The sequence below is a fragment of the Rutidosis leptorrhynchoides genome, chromosome 6 (assembly GCF_046630445.1).
Source record: "Rutidosis leptorrhynchoides isolate AG116_Rl617_1_P2 chromosome 6, CSIRO_AGI_Rlap_v1, whole genome shotgun sequence".
Lineage (NCBI taxonomy): Eukaryota > Viridiplantae > Streptophyta > Magnoliopsida > Asterales > Asteraceae > Rutidosis > Rutidosis leptorrhynchoides.
Genome location: NC_092338.1, coordinates 147166696 through 147192650, shown reverse-complemented (window position 1 = coordinate 147192650; position 25955 = coordinate 147166696). Strand labels below are relative to the sequence as shown.

General features: G+C 30.4%; 3 protein-coding genes across 4 annotated transcripts; 2 read left to right on the top strand and 1 right to left on the bottom strand.

The window, feature by feature from the left end:
* The first annotated feature begins 450 nt into the window (after nucleotides 1-450).
* On the top strand, nucleotides 451-4435 carry LOC139852669 (uncharacterized). Its single transcript, XM_071841991.1, has 7 exons — nucleotides 451-907; nucleotides 1460-2018; nucleotides 2811-3408; nucleotides 3485-3585; nucleotides 3688-3777; nucleotides 3856-3983; nucleotides 4092-4435. The coding sequence occupies exons 2-7, from the start codon at nucleotides 1539-1541 to the stop codon at nucleotides 4237-4239; spliced, it is 1545 nt and encodes a 514-aa protein (XP_071698092.1). The 5' UTR covers nucleotides 451-907; nucleotides 1460-1538; the 3' UTR covers nucleotides 4240-4435.
* Nucleotides 4436-8254: 3819 nt separating this feature from the next.
* On the top strand, nucleotides 8255-10746 carry LOC139852660 (peptidyl-prolyl cis-trans isomerase CYP21-4-like). Of its 2 annotated transcripts, none has more exons than XM_071841981.1 (7): nucleotides 8255-8476; nucleotides 8591-8630; nucleotides 8820-8870; nucleotides 9008-9093; nucleotides 9875-10012; nucleotides 10102-10252; nucleotides 10381-10746. In XM_071841981.1, the coding sequence occupies exons 1-7, from the start codon at nucleotides 8325-8327 to the stop codon at nucleotides 10465-10467; spliced, it is 705 nt and encodes a 234-aa protein (XP_071698082.1). In that variant the 5' UTR covers nucleotides 8255-8324; the 3' UTR covers nucleotides 10468-10746. The 2 variants fall into 2 exon arrangements, with proteins under 2 accessions (XP_071698082.1, XP_071698081.1); XM_071841980.1 differs by having other exon boundaries at nucleotides 8591-8642.
* A 184-nt stretch (nucleotides 10747-10930) lies between these two features.
* LOC139853257 (flowering time control protein FCA) lies at nucleotides 10931-15154 on the bottom strand. The gene is made up of 12 exons (XM_071842627.1): nucleotides 14849-15154; nucleotides 14351-14418; nucleotides 13679-13766; nucleotides 13298-13380; nucleotides 13146-13215; nucleotides 12922-13007; nucleotides 12515-12581; nucleotides 12277-12356; nucleotides 12123-12187; nucleotides 11939-11987; nucleotides 11689-11844; nucleotides 10931-11589 (listed from the first exon to the last, which is right to left on the bottom strand). Exons 1-12 carry the CDS (start codon nucleotides 15069-15071, stop codon nucleotides 11506-11508), a joined length of 1119 nt encoding a protein of 372 aa, XP_071698728.1. The 5' UTR covers nucleotides 15072-15154; the 3' UTR covers nucleotides 10931-11505.
* Between the last annotated feature and the right edge of the window lie 10801 nt (nucleotides 15155-25955).

Sequence of the window (25955 nt, the reverse complement as noted above, 5' to 3'; positions counted from 1 at the left end):
AACATATTTGAGTCAAGAATGCTTATCTGATAACTTTATTTAATTTTAGTTGATTCTTTTTTCAATTAACGTTTTTTTTAACTTCTTAATTTTTATAGATTAGTTAATAAAAGATTATGAGGATGTGACAAGTGTAAATTTCAGTTGTCATTCATCCCTACTAATATGCTGCTAATCACAACTAAGCTAATTTAAACTCTCTCAAAAAAAATTAAATAAAATATTAATATTAATATTATTTATATTTATATTTATATTATATAATAATTTATAATTTATAATTTATAATTTTGTTAAGAGGTGGACATTAATAAAAGTCACGTGAGAAACGAGTGGAGGTATAACATAAGCCGGGAAGGTGCGTAACCCGTCTAACATACGCGTATACTTTCAGAAAATTTTAAAAAGCTATTTTTTCAAAAAAGAAAGAAGAGTGAAGAAACCTTTGAGGGGGGTAGAAGAAGGAAGAGAGATAAGTCGGGTAAACGGATAATGGATTCGGGTATGGATACGGATTTAAACCCAAAGAAACAAAATCAACCTCACAGGGTTTGGCTCGTTTGTGGGTGTGATAAGAAAGAAATGAAAAAAATGGAGACGATTACAAGCGGTCTTCCCCCCATATCTTTACCACTATACCCCCTCCTCACCCCCAAATTAAACTCAAACCCTAATTTCACCTTTACCATTCTCTCTCTATATCTATATCTCTATTTCCATATCTATATTTTTATCTTCATCTTTATATCTATTTTTCTACATATATCTGCAATCGAATCGTTATATTCTACTTTTACTATATCATTGTCTTCAATTATCTCTTTCTCTCTCATCTTCATCTCACGCTCTTCAGTATTACTTAGGGTTTGTATTTTTATTTCTTACGACGATCGGTGAAGTGCGTCAGGTAATTTTGCAATCGGATTTTGAATTTCGTTAACGTTTTGTTGTTTCGATCGGTTTAGTTTGTGTACTTGCAAGCTTTATTCGCTTCAATTTTGGGGGATTTGGTGTGTAATGTATGATGTTATTTGTTCGTAAACTTGTGTTTATGTACTGTTGTTGTTTATTACAAATTAATTAGAGTTTGATTAAGTCTCTATCATAATAATGAGTTTGATTCGTATTAGGTTATGGAGATTTTGTTGTGGTTGTAATGTATGCTGTTTGATGCTGTTTAATTTCATGTTGTTTATTAGTAATCTTTACTTTATTCTGGTTTTAGCGCGAGTTTCGCATTGGATATTAATATACGTAACTGATTAATTAGTAAGAGTTTGATTTATAATCTTGTTTTTGTATTGTGCTGCTTGTGAATTTTGTATCTACTACATTGGGCTATCTGTTGCGAATTTGTCTCATATTCATTTGCATATTTATTCTGATTAACAGATTTGTATTCAATGAGTAATCATTGATTTCTGGATCCATGATGCTTATCGTTTCGTATTGCCTACAGGACCTATAAATATATAACTTGCTGATTACAGAGTTTCATCTGGTTGTTTTTTGGCTTAAAAGGATTACATTCCATCATAATGGATGCCAAATTTGAAGGCATTGGGAATAACTTTAGAAGGAAAAGGACCCAAACCTGCAGACGACCTAAACCAGAGGTTCAAACCTTACCTGAAAATCACGATCAGTCTCGGTCATCAACACCACCTTCAGATGATGCTGGTAAGATATCAAGTGATGAAAATGCTGTTGGTGCTAATCCTAAGAGAAAAGTATTCAATCTTAATCAATGTGTTACCAGAACAGAAGGTGAATACTCACGTAAGAGAGTTCAAATTGATGATGGAAGATATAGTAATGGAGGTTCAAACGATACAAATGAAGAGTCACAAAGTGGTGTTAACAACAAACAACATATTAACTCGAGAGTGTCGGATTATGTTGTTGGAAATGAGAACAAGTTAAAGAAACTGAAATTGAAGGTAGGCGGTGTAACCCAGACAATTCAACCCAGGGGTTCATCCGATGCTCCCCATACTCGTACAAAGTTGATCCTCCAGGTATGTGATATATTTCTGATGTTCTTTTTTGTTCATTGGTCTTTATAGTAGATGTACAGTTATTCTTTGTGAGCACAAATACGATTCTGACTTGTGGTCTGTCAAGCTGTGAAGTTCTCCTTAAGCCGGGTTTATTTATCTGCTTTTTGGTCTTTTTCACATTGTCTTATGTGAGATTACTGGAAATAAATAACACATAAACATCATTTTTTTCGTGATTTCTTGGTGTTTCATTCACTTGAAATATATCTAGGACTCGGGATAACTAATGATTATGTGATTTTAAGTTAAGTATTCGTTTTCTTTATTAAGATGGCTTTGGTTTGCAATTATGGATTACCATCTTTATTGGTTTGATAACAGAATGGGTATATATACATCAAGCCCACCATCTTTTGGTGCGAATCGAGGATTTACATTTTCATAGGTATCAGCCCCGTACACTATTAAGCCCATACCCTCAAACCAACACCCTTTAACTTTTCTTGAGATATTAAATCTTTCCATTTTGATCATTTTAATCCAGGAGTAGGAATAAATATATAAATAAATATATCATATTAAAAGGATTATGTTTTGTGATTGCACACTGACATGCCATTGGTACGATATGGCGGGATCCTATCCTTTATTACACTTATAATTACTTCCATATAAGTGTAACTATATGTGAAAAGAAATTACTTCCATATATTCACCTTATGGAATAGAACTTTATTTACTTTCAAAATATAATTATTGTCATTTAATGCTCTCAACATTGAATTAGCTTCAACTTCAATTGATATTCAGGACAATTCCGATGAAGATGAATCTCCATCTCTAGGTAAAAAGATCGGGTTGCAAGGGATCCCATGGAAAGATTTCTCCAAGGGTGGTTTTAGCCTTGGTAGAGAAATCACTTCAATGGGGAAGAATTCTGGAGGAAAACAACGAGAAACGTCCGATAATTCCCGAAAGAGCAAAAGGGTACCAAAAAAACGAGTTTTAGATGGGGATTTTGATGAAGAAGAGGATGATGAGATACGATACCTCGCGAAATTGAAAACTGTTAGGGTTGCTGCTGCTGCAAGTAGAGATTATGATGATGGTGATTCTAGCAAGAAACACAAGAGTCTTTCTAGGGTTTCTAAAGAAGATCCGAGCCCTCCTTTAAGATCAGGTAGGGATAATAGCGTATCTGTTGATACAGACTATGAGGAGGAAGAAGAATTGGTATCCGATCAAGAAAATGATGGAAACAATAAAAAGAAATCGAGAAAAGATTCTCCTGATTCACCAAATGAAACCAAGAAGGAAACAACTCTTACGTCACGTCAAAGGGCCCTTTTGTCTTCTACTGCTACTCAAATTGAGTTCCCAAATGGATTACCACCAGCCCCACCTCGAAGTAAGTTTATAACGATCATGTGCATTAACACGAACTCTAAGGGATTCATAATTCATTTGTGCTTTTTTATATATAGAGCAAAAAGAGAAACTTACTGAAGTGGAGCAGCAACTCAAGAAAGCTGAGGCTGCTGAGCGACGCAGGATTCAGAATGAGAAAGCAGCTCGCGAATCAGAGGTTTGTTTTTTCTTTGAGCAACCTTTTAGAAATTAATTTTTTTGTTTGTTTAATCAATGTATTTGATTTGATTGATTTTGTGTCAAAATAATATCTATTTAGGCTGAAGCAATAAGGAAGATACTTGGTCAAGATTCAAGTAGGAAGAAACGAGAAGACAAATTGAAGAAGCGTCAGGAAGAGTTGGCACAGGTATTGTATTACTCGCCTTCCGATTTTCGAGTCATGTGAATTTGAACTTATGATATGTTTTTCAACTACCCCCTTTAGGAAAAGGCTGCCAATGCAAAAACGCTTGCACCTAGCACTATTCGAACAGTAATTAGCCCGACAGGAACTACCGTTGCATTTGCTGAAGATATTGGCCTGCCTCATATTTTTGACTCCAAACCTACCAGGTAAACTATTACTCCATAAAACAGATTATTTGCACATGCTATATAATATACAAAAAACTAGTCATTCACCCGTTTGCTGATTGTGGTTTTATGGATATCTATATGTAGTTATCCTCCACCAAGGGAAAGATGTGCTGGACCGTCTTGTATGAATCCGTACAAGTATCGGGATTCCAAATCCAGTCTTCCTCTTTGTAGCCTTCAATGCTATAAAGCTATCAATGGAAGGAGGATGCAGGTTGAAACTGGCTGCTAGCGATGCTTGATGCTTCCTACCAAATACATTCATGGATGCCAAATTGATACTAGATAGGCAATTGTGAGACCACAGCTAGTTTTGTGTTTGATGAATTGACCTTATCATCTAATGGATTTTGGCATTGTTATGCTTTATGCAATGCTCTGTTATATATATTCTTATTCTTATATACAAGCTCCTTACTAGTTGAAGTTTTGACCATAACTTGATTTCCCTCTCGTTGTCATGTTACGACCTAGTGAAGCTTACAATTTGGTGCATCTAGTCGGGGAACATCGCTTTGTACAGTGCATTGTTTTCCTCTTTACTGTTCTTGGTTACTGCGGCATCGGACCTTTGTCTGGCTAAATCCATAACTTACGACTCATGGTCTATCCCTACATAACTGATGCTCGTACCATGTTTTTGTTGTTGTGTCGTGTTGGTGTTCCACATCCTGTTTTCATGTATGTGATAAGATTTTAAGTGTTGGGTATCTTTTTGCTAGCTGCCAAGCACCCTTTTAGAGCACAGGGATCCCGTTACTCCCCGTTTCCTTTCGCGTTGTGTTGCTTGCCCCTCCCCCATCTCCGGTTTGGAGAAAATTATAGGATTTATTTTTTTATGATATGTTCGCAATAATAATTACTATTAATTAGCATATATCTAAGTTTGAGTTCTTACAAACAAAAAAGACATTTTTAATTTAATCAATGTTTTTAGAAAAATAAATTTGTGTCCCTTTTTTAGACATGAACTACTTATCTCTTTATTACTATGCGGAAAGACAATTTAAATTAAAATAGATAAGAAGATCTGATGACAATTGAGACAGATCCTACGATAAGAAAACTATATGTAATTGAAATAAAAGATTTTTTACTTAAATAAAACTCAAGTCTACTTTACAAGTAGACTAGTGCATATATTAGACGTAAGTTACATGTCGCCCAGCTTTCACTAACAAATTTGTTCATATAATGATCTATGTGAACATTCGTTTATAAGCAAATGCATTCATTATTTCACTAGTGAACAACGTTGTAACAGCGTGTTACAGCTACAAACAATTATTTCATGTGCGATTCTCAAAACTGATATAAACTACTAATTGTTTTATTGCCACTTATATTACTTTTTTCTTACGAGCGTAAAGTTTTTTAAGTACAAGCGATTTTGAAAGACAAAAGTCGATCGATTTAGCCTAACATGGTTGAACAATCGAACAAATATTGTGGAAGTAAGATTTAACGTATACATATATAATGTATATGATATACGTATGTAATATGTAATGTTGGATTTGCCTTCTCATTTGTTTCTTATGTTTAAGTTGTGAGACACTAAACTTAAATATATATTTTTAACGACTAACATGTATAAAAAAGCAATTACCAAGGAGCTTGAGCAAAAACAGAAGCATGGCTAAGTCATCAAATCTTCGTTGGCAAAATCTCAACCATTAGATGAAATAATACCTTTTAATCTCAACTCTTTAAAAAATTAATGATGTTTCATATACATGTTATGCATCATCAACAAATATAATTCTCATTATTATATCTTTATTATTTATTATAAAAAATATTATCATCATCATCATCATCATCATCATCATCATCATCATCAACATTATAAGAAATATCTTTATTATTTATTTATATGAAATCGTACGGCAAAATCATTGAATTCGCATATATAATTAATTTTTTTTATCATGATTCATTTGTGTAAAAATCATAAAGATGACTCATTTATTAATTATTATTATTAGTATATATTATATATTATATATTATATATTATTATTATTATTATTATTATTATTATTATTATTATTATTATTATTTTTATTATTGTTGTTGTTGTTGTTGTTGTTGTTCTTATTATTATTTATTTATATTTATTATATATTATATTTAAACTTTAATTATATCATCAAATCTTCAAAAATCTTTATTGGTAAAATCTCAACCATTAAATGAAATAACTAACAACTTTCATTTGTAAAGATATAAAAACGATAAATATTATTCATTTGTAAATTATTATTATTCGTATATATATTAATAATAATAATAATAATAATAATAATAATAATAATAATAATAATAATAATAACATTATTATTATTATTATTATTATTATTATTATCCCTGATAAAAAAAACTTTATACTTGGTACGGGTAGTGTAAAATCTTATATCTTTCGTTCGGTCGCGGACGAGTAATGAATATATCATATCCTCTGTGAGTAAAATTCGAATAGCTAATTCGTAAGTCTCGTCATATAAATGATTCAAATGTAATAATAATAATAATAATAATAATAATAATTATTATTATTATTATTATTATTATTATTATTATTATTATTATTATTATTATTATTATTATTATTATTATTTTTATTATTGTTATTTAATTAAGTAAAAGTTAATACCCGTGATAAAAAAAAAAAATTATACTTGGTACGGGACGGTAAAATTTCATTCGGTCGCATGCATGTCATGGATATTTTATATCCTCTGTGAGTAAAATTCAGAAAGCTAATTCTTAAATCCCGCAAAATCGCGAGTTATAAACTAGTTATATATATTATGTATTTATGTATGTATTTCGTGTGTTAATAGATATAGTCATGGATGATATTTTTATCTGTATCCGTATTCATATCATCCATTTCAGTTATCTATTATCCATCACGAACTGAGCGAATCGGATAAATATCCATTGGATCGGGTGCTCATTATCCTAGTGGTCAAACAAGTAGGCCCAAATGTGAAGAACTGATAATGGGCAATTTGGGCCTAAGAACAAATATAAATTAATTTATTAAATTAAATAATCAATTAATTAAGTGCCACTGTATAGAAATTGAAAAGTATGTATGTCTGTTTTCTGTTTGAAAAACAAATCGAAATCACAAATCACAATTGACAATCACAAACCCCTTACCTTCTTCAACAAACAAAAAATTAATTATTTCTTCTCTTCTTTCAGGTTAGTATTCACTCAATTTTCTCAGTTTCTTACACTTTTTTTAATTTCTAGGGTTTCATGTTTACCAATTACCTCCGAATTTTTGTATTGTTTATAATTGATTGATTGTACTAACTTACAGGATCGCCTTATTTATTTCATTAATTGTTAAATTCTAATTCTTCAGTGTAAGTGATTCATATATTACTAAAGATCTACTACAGTTTAGGCAAAATTTAGAGATCTCATTTGGTGGTTAATTAATCCGTTATAGATTTGTAGTTAGTATCTACATACATATATACATACATACACACTGAGAAATTTTCAGTTAGGACCCCTGAAAAAACTCGAGAACCAGGAAATCAATATAGACTCGTAGCTAGAAGAATAGATGGTTTATAATTTTTATTCACATGCGACTTTCGAGTAACTCAGGACCATTTTATAATCATACTTGGTACAAAATAAGAACCAAAAAATATAACTTTAACATTTTCAATATTATTCGTGTAATAGTTCAAGTTGAAGTACCATTAAACTTGAAACGTTGCGATGAGATCAATAAGCATCTACATATCCAGTTGAGAACGTTATATATAAAATGAAAACAAAGTAATATCTCGCAGGTTCAGTGGCGAAAACAGAAAAAGATTTCATCCGGGGCGAATTTTTTTTTTTAAAACGTCGCAAGTTTTTTTGGTAAAATATGGAGATTTTTGGGCAAAATATGGATGTTTTTGTGCAAAATATGAAGGTTTTTGAGCAAAATTTGGAGGTTTTTGGGCAAAATTTAAAAGTTTTGGGGCAAAATATGGAGGCTTTAGGGCAAAAACAAATTCCACTGGGGAAAAATCGAAAAACCCAAAATTTGTACACTGAAAATTGCAAATTCACTGGGGGCGACTGCCCCCCTCTGTCCCTTGGTGTTTCCGCCTCTGCGCAGGTTGCATGCTAGTGTTTATGTGTGTTTGCGTATGTTTTGTTAACATTTGATTCTAGTATCTGATGATGGTGATCTTGGACTTGAGTTGACGTCTACTTTTTTTTTTTACGCAGAGTGCACTGAGATACTGCAGTAAATTGTGTGAGTTTGAATCTATATCTATCTATATAAGGATTAATGGCGAGGATTAAACCTCAAGCTCTGTTACAACAAAGTAAAAAGAAGAAAGCACCAAGAAGTATCAGTGTTGCCACTATTGCATTGTATAGTGTAGTTACCGTTGTTATGGTGTTTTTCCTCTTTGCTACATACAGACACTGGTCTCAAAGGTTTGTTATCATTCCACTTTTTAACACTCACGAGTAAAGCCTAAAACTTTCTGCCCTTTGTATGGATTATCTTCATATACATCTAATAAGGAGGGATGTTTGTTTTACTTTTAGGTCAGTAATTCAGGCAGAGGAAGGAACATCAAACTTTCAGGTACGAGTGTTGGTACGTAATGTCTATTTCTTTCGTGTAGTGGCATTTATTTATACTTTGTTAGCGGTTGAGAAATGTGATAAACTCGGTGAACAAATTGTCTTGTTTTACTTTTCTTCAAGCATTGAGGTGAAACTAAACTTATACTCTACTTATATTATGAAATTTGCTTCTTTAATCTGCCTCAAGGTTGAAGATGACTTTTCGGATTCAAAGAAATCTGATGTTCCTAGATATGCTGTAAGTTTTACTACCTCTGTTTTGAGTTTTCACTTATGCTTTGTTTCTGTATTATTATAGTTACCAGATATTTATATTCTCTGTGATCTATGTATCTTGTTTCTATGATCTATATCTTTCTGGCTATGCGTGTACAGATATTCAACACGTCTAAAGGTTTGATTACGGTTGAACTTTACAAGGAAGGTTCGCCTGAAGTTGTCGATGAATTTATTGATGCCTGGTGAGATTTACTATTTCCTTAAAACATCATGCCCTCAATTAAAGATGTGGGGGATTTTTGTATATCGCCCTCTCTATATTTGTGAATTTTCATACATATACAAAACAGATGTGTTAACAGGATGCACAACATTTTAAAGCATGTTTGGGTATATTTGATATTTTGCAAATTTACAGGGACATATACGAAACCTTCATTGTAATTATATTTTGTATTTGGGTGGTAGGAAGGATTTTTTATCAGCATTATTTGAAAAAAATTGGACTGTGTTAAGATTCCCATGCTTTAAAGTGTCTAGTCTTGAATTTCTTGAGCTTCACCACTTCAACAGTTTAATCTGGTATTGGTTGACATGTTTTAATGAAGCTGACTTATTGGAATAATTTACCTTGTAATGGGTTGATTTGGGTTGTGCTTTATCTCAAATGGGTCGAACAATAAGTTAGGCAGTTAGCTAGAAGGAGAATGGGTTGAACAGGCTGAAATTACGCCAAAGTCTATTGTTCATGATTACGACCTCCTAAATCAGTCTGTTAAAAGATTTATAGTAGTTTTGTTATGTTCCTTTTTGTATACATAATTCAGCATATTAATTTTACATAGGTTTGCTTAAAAAATGGAGAAAAGAAGTGTTTATAGGCCTAGTTCAACCCGGTTATAAGCCATACTAATAGTGTCCGTTTTAACCCGAACCTGATTTGACCCGTTACCCACCTCACCCATCTTCCTACCTCCTTGTTCTTATTTACCATTGGAGTAATTTTAATTATTGTGTTTGCAGCCAAAAAGGACACTTTAAAGGGATGCAATTTCAACGTGTAGTGAAACATTTTGTAATTCAAGGAGGTGACTCCGAAAATCAAGCGGTTGTCGAGGACTGGACTTCTAGAGAGAAGCACTACAATCAGCTTGAACAAAGGTCTATCCTAACAACCATCGTTAACAATATAACTTGTTTTTTTAAATATAATAACTTACACATCATAAATTAAATTTATTCATATATAGATTAAAGCATGAGGCGTTCATGCTCGGTACATCTAACATGAAACATGAGAAAGAAGGATTTGATATTTTCATTACCACGGCGCCAATTCCGGATTTAAATGCGAAATTAAATGTCTTTGGACGCGTCATTAAGGGAGAAGACGTTGTTCAGGTATTGTAATTGAAAATAGTATAAGTTATTATTATTATTTGTTATTATCTTTCATGTAGTTTAGACTTGATAGTACTTGAGAGGACATTAGGCATTGATTTTGTTATTAATTTGAATTTGCGATCCAGGAAATTGAGGAGGTGGATACGGATGAACATTACAGACCTAAATCTCGAATTGGGATCATTGATGTGACGCTGAAACAGAAGATTTAAGGTTTTCTTCCATTGGTAACGGCAATATAATTGTTTCTTGGATTTATTTTGTCTGGAGAGAGCAAAAGGTTGGGGTTATGGTTGTGTGATACATTGACATATAAATTGTTTGTGTATTTGTTTATTTTGCAAGCGATGTAGAACTCACGAAATGATGGTATAATTAGATTAGTAGGTAATACAATAACCTTACTGTTTGTCATTCAATTTAGCAATCAATGTTCTGCCACATTTGTTTTTGTTTGATGATTACTAATTTGAACCTGGATGGCTATTTGCTTTGTCATGAAACTTGTTTTCTGGTCTTCTTATCTCGCTTCGTACGTTTCGTCCTCATAATATGCTAATTGTGTCTATTTAAGTCTTTTCCTTACAGTAAGAAATTCGAGAACATGGAGCAAGTCATACGAATACTTCAGATTAAATTTCACTTGATAACATCCAAGTTCCAATAATGACTACATACTCGAAACAAACAAAAGTCGCGAAACACAATATCCAGGGGACTTTTATACTCCCGTTATCCTAACGGTATAGATATATCCTTCTAGTCATAAGGTTATGGGTTATTGGGCTTTAGTCAAAAGGTGGACAATATGTATGTATTCTTCTCCTTCCTTAATTCACAATCGAAACTTCCTTCATTTTGAACACTGATGTAGAGTAATCCCCGGGCCTTTCAAATCAGCTTCAAACACATTTAGGAAACGAGAGAGGAATAGCAACATGGCCATGGCTTGATCTGACTCGGGTATAAGAAAATTTGTGCTCGTGCTGCACACCCGTATCATAAAGATATTTTCAGTGCTTCAGCAACATTGAGAGATGTCAAGACGCACTGAAAAATAATTTTTACTTTTAATCTGGCTTCTCAAACTCGTTTCTATTGAATATGAATGTGAATGTCACTAGCAATTTAGCCAAGCCAAAGGCATGTACAAACAAACCATTTATCTTAATTTAATCACTTTCTCACAAACCATAATTCGCATTAAACCTGCAACTAGTTTGTATCTAAAACATGTTACATGTGTATAATCAGTAGGTTTGCTGCCATGGAGAATACTGATTGTAGTTCTCAAGATATTGTTCAAAGAAACTGTATTCCTCTGGTTTCTTCCACTGACAGCCAAAGTTAATTAACACCATAATTATTATATATTTAGCATATAAGATAAGAAAATGAAAACAAAAATAGACGTATACGAGGTTTGATCTTACCAAACTTTCAGATGTTACACAATTATAGTAGTATGTATTGCCATCAGGACATATATGCTCACTCCAATCACATTCAGGCAGATCTTCCGTATCCATATATGCAGGTGCAGAAGACGAGCTAGAAACAGATGGATGCTCACTTCCATTATGTGATGACTACATAATGAAACAATTAATTTTTTTTTTTTTGATATTGTTTGTGTATAGGGATCATATAAATTACAAGTAAATGTGATGATTGAGGATTAACCATATACGAAGTATTAGGTAGTGACGTTTGAGCAGCTGGATCACCAAATCTGCACCAACAAAACTTATAAGTATATGAATAGTAGAAATTAATATTGAATTCTGGTTAAGTACAAAAAAGTTGTCAGCTTTTTAAAAAAAAAAAAAAGTTAAAAAAATGTTGTGTAAAGAAAAGCTGAAGGGACCTGCTCTCCCCAAATTTTGGCTTCTTTGGTGCTGCGAAGCGGACGACCAACGGCTGATCACAACCCTATGATGTTCATGGAAAGGGCAAAAATGTAAAATATGCAAAAACCACTCGAGAACCTAATAACGAGCAAATATTTATGTAGGTCGTACTTCCATAATGTATTGTCCATTCAGACCATTAATTGCAGCAACTGCCATAGCCTTATCAGAGAATGTAATGAATCCCATGCCTTAAGCATCAATATAAACTATTTGTATTAGAAATTAGTAAACATAATAAAAGAGCGTGTGTGTGTGTGTATATATATATATATATATATATATATATATATACATATACATACAAGAGAAAATATCTAATAATTAAGATTTGTTGCAAATGACTAACCACGGCTCCGCTTCATGTCATCGACTATTATGTAGATATCTTCAACATAGCCATAAGGTGAAAATATCTGAAATAATATATAATTTGTGAATTTAACTCAAAAGTTATTCAATAACTCATAGCAAAATAAAAAGGTTGTCATATTTGTATTCTTGTAAAGAGCAGCCACTATTGTCGTGACACCCGGTATCAACAAAAAGATGTGTTCTTTATAAACATGACATTATGGAAAACATAGATCTTTAAGTGTAAAAATTTTACTGTTCACAGATTATACTATGCATGTCGATATATGCAAGATTATGTATAATTATAATATGTGACCGAAATCTTTTTATCATTAGACATCAATAAAATACTTTGATAATCAAGCATTGTTTGGAAAATAAGCATATTGTAGAACATACATCTGCAATTTCAGGTTTTGTTGCATGCTTGTTCAAGGAACCAACAAACACTTTGTTTTCCTGTATCTTGAAGCCCCCAATCACACCTATACAACAAGAGAAATACATGAAAACCTAACTATAACAAGATTTTGAGGGTCCCACGAAAAGGTTGATATATCAATATCAAATATATTTAAAAAAAGCAATTAAATTAGAAATGGTCTGCAGTAAGATGGAGTTACCTGGACCTGGACCTGGACCGGGACGTTCTTGTTTCTTTGAGGCATATCTAACCTCAATGGGCCGTGGTTTCTGGAAAAATACGAACAAACACGATTAAGATTTCGTAGCTAATCAAACATTTAACCTTCATCTCCTGAAACTTTAAGCGTACCCCAGGAAAAGTATATTGACCATGTAATGCTCTTATAGCTTGCTCAGCATCCTCGATATTTGTATATTTAACAAAACAGCAGTCTGAAGATGTAGGTAATTTAGTTACCAGAATCATATACTATTCTTGCATGAAATCAATAAAAACAAAACTGTTATTCAAGACTTTCAATTAGTCTTAGCAGTCAGCACAACTAACAACTCTAGAATCCATACAGATTTGGGGGTTCACACATATATAATTCTGAACAATTCCAAATATACATTTACAATAATGGCGGGCCTTTGAGTCTTCTAATTAATTTATAGTATAGGGTCACTTCATAATTTGTGAGTAGAATGTTGTGATTATCATCAAAACGTATTGCTGAAAGCAGCAAACCTGTTTTTCCTTGTTGTTGAAGATGTATTATCTGTTTAAACAGAATAACTTCAGAGATGTTTCCGTATTCACCAAATACCGAACGTATCTGATAAAAAAGAAGAAAATTGAAAATTTTGTTTGTAAGAAAAAGAATAGTTATCATTACATGGTCAGAATGATAACATGGAAGAAACAGGCGGTGAACAAATTATATTTGATGAATATGATGGTTGCATACAATAAATAAGTTACCATGTAATAAACCACATCAAAAAAAAAAAAAAAAATGATTTGTTAATATCACCGGGTGCGTTTAGGACTTTAGGTAAAGAAACCATATCTTCATTTTTTTTTTTTTTTTTCATTTCAATTCTTATAGATAATGGGAAGTGTTATGTTTCTATAGAACAAATGAAATTATAGAAAACGTGTTCAAACTTTCATTTTCTAGTATAGAAAACATTGAAAACTATAAATCAATAAATCATAGTTTTCAGATTTAAGTTATAGTAAAGGGGAGTTTTTTTGGAAACACAAGCTTGAACATGATTTCTAGTTTCCCAGTTTTATTAGAAAACTTTTGCAGAAAATAGAAATTTCTGCAACCAAACACTGCCATAATATCCCTAAGCAGCTATCATCAAATTTGGAGACTGGATTATGATGTTACCCGTAAACTAAACAACTTACATCTTGTTCGGTTACTTCTGTCGGACAATTATTAACATAAAGCTTGACACAACTTCCACCTTCAATTTCTGAGACGAAAAAGGCAAATTTAACAAGCATACTAAAATGCGGACCTTTATTAACAGGGTCATCCTTAAGAGTGGCGAGACGTGCGAATGCATAGTGATTCAATTTATTTGGCAGCATCGACGAATTAGAATAATAAATAAATAAATAAATAAATAAAGGTGATTTAGTTATTATATCATCATAGCATAGTGAACCTAAGACCTCAGAGACTTACTAAAATTCAACATAAATGCGCCCAATTAATTCAACAATAAAACCCTAGGTAGTTCCGGTGTTCACAGACAAATCAAATTCAGCTGGCAATATTGAAATTTAACTATCACTATATTGAATAACTAACTCAACTGCTACCAAAATAATACAAAAATATTCGATTTCTACTAATTTTCTGTCAAATTAGATCTAATTGAAATCAAAATGAGATACAACCGTGAGAGTATTGTCTCTTGCGACCAGAAAATGCAGGTCCATTTGTAAATCTAAATGAGTCGGTAGGTTCATCGTGGTGGTGGTTTTGGTATCTACGGTGGTTGTTGTGGTGGTGATTGTAGTGGCCGTCGTTGGAGAAGCCACCGCCGTGATTGAAGTGGCCACCGTCGTTGTAGGGCGGAGGATGGCCGGAGTTATCGTATGACCAATGGTGTTGATCCATGATGATAATGATACTGTCGTTGTGGATTAAAACCCTAAATGGTTTGATTCAGGGATTGACTTTGGAGTTGACTGTGTTATGTGCTACCATTTCTCTGGTTTTGATTTATCGTTTTTGGCAGACGAATTATTTGCAAAAAATGGTTTTCAATAAACCCCCTCAACTATTATTTATATACATATAAAGTCCCTCAATCAAGTATATTTTTAACCATTTGAAGGTGGATGATGTGGTGGTAAAGCCGACTTTAGAAACTCAGAAAGGTAAGGTGACTGGACGGTAATTTATGATCGTAACTTGATATTTTTTGTGTTGTTTGTCGTTTTTTTTGTTATATATGTTCTTGGTTTTTGTTATGTTATTGGTTTGTAATAGATTGTTGCTCAAGGTTCGGGTTTAGTTAGTTTGATAGAGTTTTTTTTACTACTTTCGAGCCTTGCAGCGTTGGTGTGTACTTTGTATCTTTGTTCGTCTTTTTCATCTAGTGATGAGACTAAGTTTACACAAAAAAATTAAATTTGGTAGCTGATCAAATATTTGGTAGTATTTTTATATATATTATTCATCAGGTAACTTGTACATATGCTTATGTGGCATTCTTGTAATTTTCCACGTTATCAAAACCTTGCAATATCACCCGATTTTTAGTTAAAAGGTCACATAACTACTAGCAATAATTATAAGTATTTCATACAATAATTGAAACTTGTTATAATTCAGTAGGCTTATAACTACCTTTAATGGTTATAAGAACAAAGAGAGAAAAAGAGAGAAGAAGGAGAGAAGAAATATTGATATTGATATTTCAAGAGAAATGGTGCACCTTAAATGGCTACCATACATGTCTATTTATAGCATAAAATATTACTATGCAAGAAATATAATAATAATAAAATTAACATCCAATCTAGATATTTTATAACACTCCCCCTTGGATGACAATTTTATTAGAGAATAACTAGTACTGCCTCGTTAAAAACCTTGCTAAAGAAAACCCATTGGGATAAAACTTTAGCTAAGGGAAAAAGAGTGCAGCATAGAGTTGACTCCCCCTCAAGTAGGCAACGTCTGAGTTGTTACATCTTCTGAACATGCCTCATGTCAATATTATGAACGTGTGTTCTGAAAATAGCAGTTGGCAGTGCTTTGGTATAAAGATCAACAGAGTTGTTGATTGAACGTATCTCATTTTAATCTGGTTGTCTTTTACGAGATCTTGAGTATATGAGAAGAATATGAGGTTTTCATCTGAAACTGTATCATCTAAATCTTTTATGTACAAGTTTAGCCCCTGTGATTTGTCTACAGTCTCCTTCATGGTTTGCTCAAACCCTTGTTTCAATTCCTATTCTCTTGTAGTCTTTTCTGAGCCTTACCAGCATACCATTCTTTTCCATCAAACTTATGACCGTTAAGACCGTTTATAGCTTTAGCGCCTCGTCAGCATTTATGTTTTGTTCTGTCATTTTTGATACTCTTCTTTCATTTGTATTATGTAAGCTGTATTATCTTCATAGATAGTTGTTACGCTTTTATAGCGTTCTAGTCCACAAGAATCAATAATGATTTGTATCATTGATCTTAACTAAAATCATTCCCGAGTAGCTTCATGTAATGCAATCACTTCGGCATGATTTGATGATGTTGCAACAAGTGTTTGTTTTGAGAACGTCATGATATTGCGGTGCCTCCATTTAGGAATACATATCCAGTTTGAGATTTAGCTTTATGTAGATCGGATAAATAATCTGCATCTGTATAACCAAACAAATCTTGTTTCGAGTTGTTAGAATAAAATAATTATAAATCAGTAGTTCCCCGAAGGTATCAAACTATTTGTTTGATCCCATTCCAATGTCTTTTGGTAGGGGTTGAGCTGAACCTTGTCAATAAATTAACTACAAAAGAAATGTCAGATCTTGTATAATCTATAAGATACATAAGAACCTCAATTGCACTAAAATATAGAACTTCCGATCTGTTAAAATTTTCATGATCTTCGCAGGGATGAAATAGATCAGTGTCAATATTGAGTGATCTAACAACAATGAGTTTGTCTTTAAAAAAAAATGTTTTAAAATCTTTTCGGTATAAGTTGTTTGATGTACAAGTAAACCATTAGGCATATGCTCAATTTGCAATCCAAGGTAATACTTGGTTTTTTCAAGATCTTTCATTTCAAAATAATTCTTTAGAAGTTGAATGATTTCATAGATCTCTTTATTTGTTCATATGATGTTAAGAACATTGACATAAACAACTACGATCTCATATCCGAACATTGTTTTTATAAAACATACGTGCAAAATAAGTTTATATTTATACCCTTTTTTTTATCAAGTAGTCATTTAATTGGTTATACCACATACGTTCCGTTTGTATAAACCCACTTAGAAATCTTTGTGATTTAATGGAATATATTCCCTTGGGTTTTACATTAGATGCTTATGATACCTTAACCCTTTAGGTATATTCATATATATCACTATTAAGTGATCCATACAGATAAGTAGTAACAACATTCATGAGATGCATTTAAATAACTACCAGGTTGATTAAGTATCTAATAAGTAATTGTATCCATTACAGGAGGATAATTTTTCCTCCTAATTCATTTCTGGTCTTTGTGGGAAATATTGAGTTACAAGTCTAGTTTTGCCTTGTAACTTCATTTGCACATTTCTTTTCGGATAAAAATTCATTTGTATCCCATACGTTTCACATCTTTAAAAGTGATAACGATTGATCCGAAAACTTTTCTTTTATCGAGCGATTCTAATTCAGCTCTTATTGCTCCTTTCCATTGAGCTCAATCATGTCCATTTTGTATATTCAATGACAGATTTTAGTTCCAGATCATCATCTTTATTCATGATGTCATTGTAACATTATATGAAAATATCTCATAGAGATTTTAGTTTCATTTCGGTTCCATAATATTGCATAATTTATCGCAATTTTAGTATTTACATTTATCAATATCCTCTGCAGAAGGAATATTGATTTGTGGTTCTTCTTGAACACTTTCTCTTACCTCATTATCAGCTGATTTTCTTTTTCGAGGATTTTTATCTTCGGAACCAATTGATCTTCCACGTTTGATGCGTGGCAAAGACTCAACAGTGACATTATTGCCAGCTTTTGGAATTTCAGTTCGAGCTGGAGCATTTATCGCTGGTATATATGATTTAGTCACTTTTTTATATCTGTAAATGCATAAAGTAATTAATTTGCAAGTTCTTGCATATGCATTATTTTTGAACTTTCGTTTCACATTCTTTTGTGCGAGTTCAATATACCTTAATTGATGTTCACATCATGAAGCATCATTTTATTTTTTATTTTTATTTCTCCCCCTAATCTAGGGAACAATGTTTTATTAAAATGACAATCAGCAAAACGTGCTGTAAAAACATCACCCATCATGGGTTCAATATATCTTATGATTGAAGATGTTTTATATCCAAAATATATTATCATCTTTCTTTGAAGAACCATTTTATTGTGTTGTGGTGATACAATTGGAACATACACTGCACAACCAATGTTTTAAGGTAGAAAATATTTGGCTCTTGGCCAAAATCAAGTATTAAGTGAAAATATTTACGACTTCCACATGGTATAATGCGAATTAATGTCGCAGCATGTAAATTTACATGTCCACATATAAATATTGAGAGATTTGTACTCATTATCAATTGTCTAGTTATTAGCTGTAAGCGTTTATCTATTAATTCAGCTAAACCAATTTTGTGTATGCACATGAGCAACTGGATGTTCAACAACAATCCCTGTTGATATATAATGATCATTAAATGCTTGAGATGTTAACTCACCAGCATTATCAAGTCTCATCCTTTTAATGGTGTAATCAGAATAATGTGTTCTCAATTTAATAATTTGTGCAAGAAACTTTGCAAATGCCATATTACGGCTTGATAACATACAAATATGAGACCATCCGCTAGATGCGTCTATTAGAACCATGAAATATCAAAATGGTTCACATGATGGATGAATTGGTTCATATATCTTACCTTGAATTCTTTCAAGAAACATTTGTGATTCTTTTTCACAATATACTTTTCATTAATCACCATATGTGCTTTCCATTAATCACCATATGTGTTTTTTTTTTTTTATCATATATCCTTTTCACCATATACGCTTTTAATCATATGCGCTGTGTTTTTCACCATATGCGCTTTTAATCATATGCGATTTTCATCATATGCGTTGTGCTTTTCATCATATTCGCTTTTTATCATATGCGCTTATCATATGCGATGCGCTTTTTATCATATGCGCTTTTTTATGTGAATAGTAAATTAATTAATTTCGTTTTACTATTCATATGAATTAATTTAGATTTACTATTTTGTTAATTGAGTAATATATATATACATCATATACTTGTGACTCCGAAGGCTCAAATGAATTTGACCATATAGTTATACGTTGTACCTTGCACATTAATTTTCAGTAGAAGCTTTAGATGCATATTATTTTCAGTAGAAGCTTTAGATGCACTTTTTTTTAATCACCAAATACCACAAACACTTTGTTTGCGTTTGTTCATAGTCATCAATGAAAACCATTTTCTTTAATTTTATTTTATACAATAAAATTAACGCATCATTATTCTTTTCAAAAACAATAATCTATTGTTATTGTTCACTTGTGCCATGTTTAACAACAAAAGTCAACAACCTCTGTCTTGTTTGTTGTGGCAACCAAAAACAACCTTTGCTTTTGTTACCGAGAATCCAAGACCAAAAAAACAATTAATTTTTAATTAATCTTTTATCAAAACCATAAATGATTTTATTGATCTACGTTGATATGGCCATAAAGAATTGACGGCTGACCTACTTTGTAAGTGTATTTCGGCTATCATCCCGAAAACGCACAACGACCTTTTTTTTTTTTTTTTATGAACTATTTGTTTCATATCTAGCTTAGGCAATTATTGTGAACATTTGGTCCCTATAAGAGCATTTATTTTTTAGACTTTTAGTTGATTTGTACTTGTCACAATTAGGGATAGCACCCGCGGGTCGTGGATGCGGATCCATTGGATCCATCACCCGTATCCGCGGATTTTTTTTAAGAGACATCCAATTGAACCCTTGTTCGTTGAAACAATTTGACTATATTTTTACTCCCCATTATTAAACGGGCCATTTTGATGCACACTCTTAAAAAAATAATTTGTTTTTTAAGTTTTATTATTCAACCTCCTTTTTTCAACGGTCACGTTTTTAACAAAACATTTGACAAGTTTAGAAAAAAGTTTTTTATTGATTATCATCAAAAGTTTTCTATTGTCACTCTACTGGATGGAATTATGGCATACAACCAAAATTGCAACCCAACACTACATAAGAACAAAAAGGTTGTTTTTAATTAACATATGTATATGTGTTAAACTCGGAATAATAATAACTTATTTTAGAAAATTAACATAAGACATGTTGAAACATTTTTGTCACATTTAGCTCATCAAGTCTAATACTTATCATTGATAGATTTTATCACGTCTAGGAGTTGTTTACTTTTTTCTTGTATTAAGTCCTACTTTCATTTACCTTTGTTTGGAAAAAAGTTTTTTTTTTTACTTTGCTTTCCCCCTTTCTGTAAAACTCATTTAAACACTTTCTTTGTTTTTTTTTTAAAAAAAAACTTCCTTTTTTTTACGTTACCCGTAAATTATAAATATATAAAAAAAAACTTTTTGTTTAAATTTTTTTTCTAGTTTTTAAAAGGCCACTTGACCAATTTTTTAATTCTTTCACAACACCTGATATCGTGATCGTGACCTTTCACCAAAGCAAGAGATATTCTTGATAAACTAAACACGGACTCGTGTTTGAAATTGTCGGCCACAAAAAAATTCATTTGATAAAAGTATATATTTTTTTTTTAGTTATAGAAGGAGACCACTTCATTTTCAATACTTCATTTTTTGACAAAAAAACTATTCCATTTTACCATCCCCTTTTTTTTCTTACTTTAACTTTTAAGATATACTTTTAATAAAAATACAAACTACTTTTTCTTATTTTAACTTTTAAGATTTACTTTTAATAAAAATACAAACTATTTTTTTTATTTTAACTTTTAAAATTATAAATTTAAGAATAAACATTAGTATGCATGAAATAAATAATGATTAATTGCATAAGTAATCATAAATGTTAGATAACATATAAAGACCCCGTCGTATTCGTATTGATCGGAATTAATCTCGACCCATGGTACCGTGTTGTCAAATGACGTGTTGCGTACATAAAGTACCGTGTTGTCAAATGACGTGTTGCGTACAATCATGAGGTCTTATTAACATAAATATAAATGTTAGTGAAGTTAATAAGAGTTAGATTACAGAAAATATAATTCAGGTGGTATAACCGACCATATATAACTTAAATAACATAAATATAAATGTTAGTGAAGTTAGTAAAAGTTAGATTACAGAAATATAATTCAGGTGGTATAACCGACCATATATAACTTAAATAACATAAATATAAATGTTAGTAGTCCAAAATTTGATATATTCGAGTCTGAAAATTATTAATAATTTCATACCTTGATTAGTGATTCGTGATCGTTTGAGATATCTTTTAATTACACTAAGCTTTTCGTGCTGATAACGTGTTATAATTCAGTAGGCTTATAACTACCTTTAATGGTTATAAGAACAAAGAGAGAAAAAGAGAGAAGAAGGAGAGAAGAAATATTGATATTGATATTTCAAGAGAAATGGTGCACCTTAAATGGCTACCATACATGTCTATTTATAGCATAAAATATTACTATGCAAGAAATATAATAATAATAAAATTAACATCCAATCTAGATATTTTATAATAAAACTTTTAAATTTGCTTTATAAAGATTGCAAGTTTAGCACAATGAATGAAAAGATGGAAGTAACAATTTGTAAACACAATGAATAAATTTGCTTCATCAGTGGCTATGAATCCTATGATAAATAGTTCATTGCTTTGTGTACCATAATAAATTGTACTCATAATATTTCCGGTACAACAAAAAATATATAAGTCACGCAGGAGGAATATCGGCAATAGGTTAAAAGTAAAAAAGAAGTATAACTAAAACAATGGCCGGCTGTAAATATTCTTAGATTACAATGTGAATTTGGCTCATCTTTGGGAGAGGCTATAATAATTTATCCAAAATTTTCACTATAAATAACAAGGTTAAGAACCAAAATAAGATGTATATATTATGATATATGGAGTAAAAGTCAAATATGGATGATAATTATATTTACATAAACAATGCAGAGGAATAGTTATTTGCATAGTAAAATTATGAATTATTGATTACTATTTCATCTACTCTATAATTGAAGATGAAAACGAGTAATGTACAGTTAAGTTTTAGTATTATAAATACTCACTCAATTGTAAGGATATGTACTGTGATGACCCGGGAATTTCTGATTAAATTTAAACTTAATCTTTATATGATTTCGACACGATAAGCAAAGTCTATAATGTTGAGTCTTGAAAATTTTGGAACTATATTCATATAACCAATTACCCTCTGACTGTGCCCGAGGATTCACGAACAATTACTTGTAAATAAATATGTATATATTATATAAATATAAACATTAGAATATATAATATTTTGATTTAATGATGTTTACTTTAAACAAATTAGAATTTAAAACGTAAAATAACAATTAGAATAATTAAGTATTGTTATTATATATAAATATGTATATGTTATTAGAATTCCATGATTAAAAAGAATAATTAAGTTACGATTAAAATAAACATATATATGTATATATATATATATATATATATATATATATATATATATATATATATATATATATATATATATATATATATATATATATTAAATATTCAATAAGTGTTATCATATAATATACGATACAATATTACATAGATAATAAATTATAATATTAATATATTAAATGTAATTACAAGGTTAATTATAGTTGTCAGAATTATTAATACTATTAAAAGTATAATATGGAATTTGATACATTTGTTTAGTGTATCATTGTTAATATCATTATTTTTATAACTAATGGTAAAAATTATAATTTTAGTTATTCAGATTAATATTAGTATTAATATTTATTAATATTACAATTATCATTAATAATTTATAATATTATTATAAATAATAATATTAGTATCATAATTAATAGTATAATCATCATTAATTATTATTATTAATATTAGTATGTATTTTATTAATACAATTAATATTATTATTAGTACTTTTGTTATTAATAAAAATTTACAGTATTTTTATTATAATTTACTAACTATTAGTAATTATTATATTTATAAAAAAAAAAGAGTAAAACAAGGTTAGTTACACATCTGTATCAAGTTTTCATTTTTTTTCTTTCTATACTCATTCCTTGTCGAACTTTATAACTAAATTCCAATTATGCTACTGTTGTATATATTCGATTACTGACTGTATGAGATGCCATATAATTCACTGCAAACCAAATAAAAGAAATGTGAGAGGAAACAGAAATTGAATAGCTGAACCCGTTATTTTTTTTTTCTTTTTCTGTTTCTTAACTTTTTCGCCAAAATCAGATTTTGAATCAAATCTTAAAATCTATTAATGCAAAATTGTTAGGAATCATTCGTTTTAACTTCCTGTAAAGTTTCAAAAGCTAATTTTTCGTATCGTGTTCGAATTTGGAGGTCAAAGTTTTGTTCATAAAAAGTCAACAAATGTTCTTCACTCAAATTAGTGTTATATGTTAAAGTTAAGGTAAAATTTATGATTCCCTTAGTTTCTATAAACACTTTGCAAACTAAATCGTATTATAAACTTTAACAAAATCGTAACAAATTGCAAAATCAATATATTTTTTTTCTTTTCTCAAACAGCGACGAAGGCTGCTGCTGCATTTTTTTTTTTTTTTTGTTAATCCTGATCGGTATTAGCCAGTTATATCTATTTCGATCTCATATCAAAAAATAAATGTGGAACTGTATTATAATGGGTGGTCTCTGAATAATTCGAATGGAATGAAGAAGATGACAGCATAATATGGGTTAATATTAAATAGGTTAGTGTATTAAACAGAAAAAGCAATATAGATCAGATGGTATGGGGTGTTGATTAGTTTCGTGAGGTCGCGGGTTCGAGTCCCGTCTCGAGCAGTTTATCTCTTTTTAATACTACAAAGGGTATAATCATTAATCTTTCATTATTATTATCATTATTATTATTATTATTATTACTTATTAATACTTGTTATTATTATTATTATTAATATGATCATTATTGTTATGGTTATTATTGTATTGTTAATAATATTAGTATTATAATAATTATTGTTATTAATATTACAAATATAAGTAGAAATTATCATTTATTATATTTATTAGGTATTAGTGATATTATGATTATTATTATTATCATTTTACTATTATGTAGCATCAGTAAGTACTACTAATATTATTTTTTTTTAGTGTTATTAATATCAATATAAGTATTATTATGATTAAAATTATTATTATTATTATTGTTATTATGAAAATAATACAAATTATATTTACCATGATACATATTAGTATTAGTATCATTATAGACTTATTATTAATATTATTATTATCAAAATTATTATTTCCCTTATTAGTAAACTTTTCATCTTAGTAAAAACTATGGTTATTATCATTATTATAAGAATAAGAATTATCATTTAAAAACCATCATTAATAATAAAATTATTAATATTACTATCATTAATATTAACACTAGTATATCAATATTATTATCACTACTAATATTATTTTGGTATTATTATAATTACTATTTTAACGAAAAAAACGAAAAATATATATATGTATATAATACTTAATACCTATAACATAACAAAACTAATGTTTTATATACAAAATGAAAATATAAAACATATACAAATATATATATATATATATATATATATATATATATATATATATATATATTTGATCGGATTACAATTATGTATATTAATAAATGTATACAAATGATATAGGTTCGTGAATCCGAAGCCAACCCTGCATTGTTCAATATAGTCATATGTATTTTTACTACAAAATACATTAGGTGAGTTTCATTTACCTTTTTACCCTTTATATTTTTGGGCTGAGAATACATGCGCAATTTTTATAAATGTTTTTACGATATAGACACAAGTAATCAAAACTACATTATATGGTTGAATGATCGAAATTGAATATGCCCCTTTTTATTAAGTCTGGTAATCTAAGAATTAGGGAACAGACACCCTAATTGACGCGAACTCTAAAGATAGATCTATCGAGCCCAACAAGCCCCATCCAAAGTACCGGATGCTTTAGTATTTCGAAATTTATATCATGTCCGAAGGAGGATCCCGGAATGATGGGGATATTCTTATATGCATATTGTGAATGTCGGTTACCAGGTGTTCAATCCATATGAATAATATTTTTGTCTCTATGCATGGGACGTATGTTTATGAGAAATGGAGATATGAAATCTTGTGAAAGGACCCGTTCATATACATTATAAATGATTCACAATAGTTGATTACATCGCAAGGTATTTGACCTCTATATGATACATTTTACAAACATTGCATTCGTTTTTAAAAGACAAACTTTCTTTACAACGAAAGTTGACGGCATGCACACCATTTCATAATACATCCAACTATAATTGGCTTAATAATAATCTTGATGAACTCAATGACTCGAATGCAACGTCTTTCAAAATATGCCATGAATGACTCCAAGTAATATCCTTAAAATGAGCTAATGCACAGCGGAAGATTTCTTTAATACCTGAGAATAAACATGCTTTAAAGTGTCAACCAAA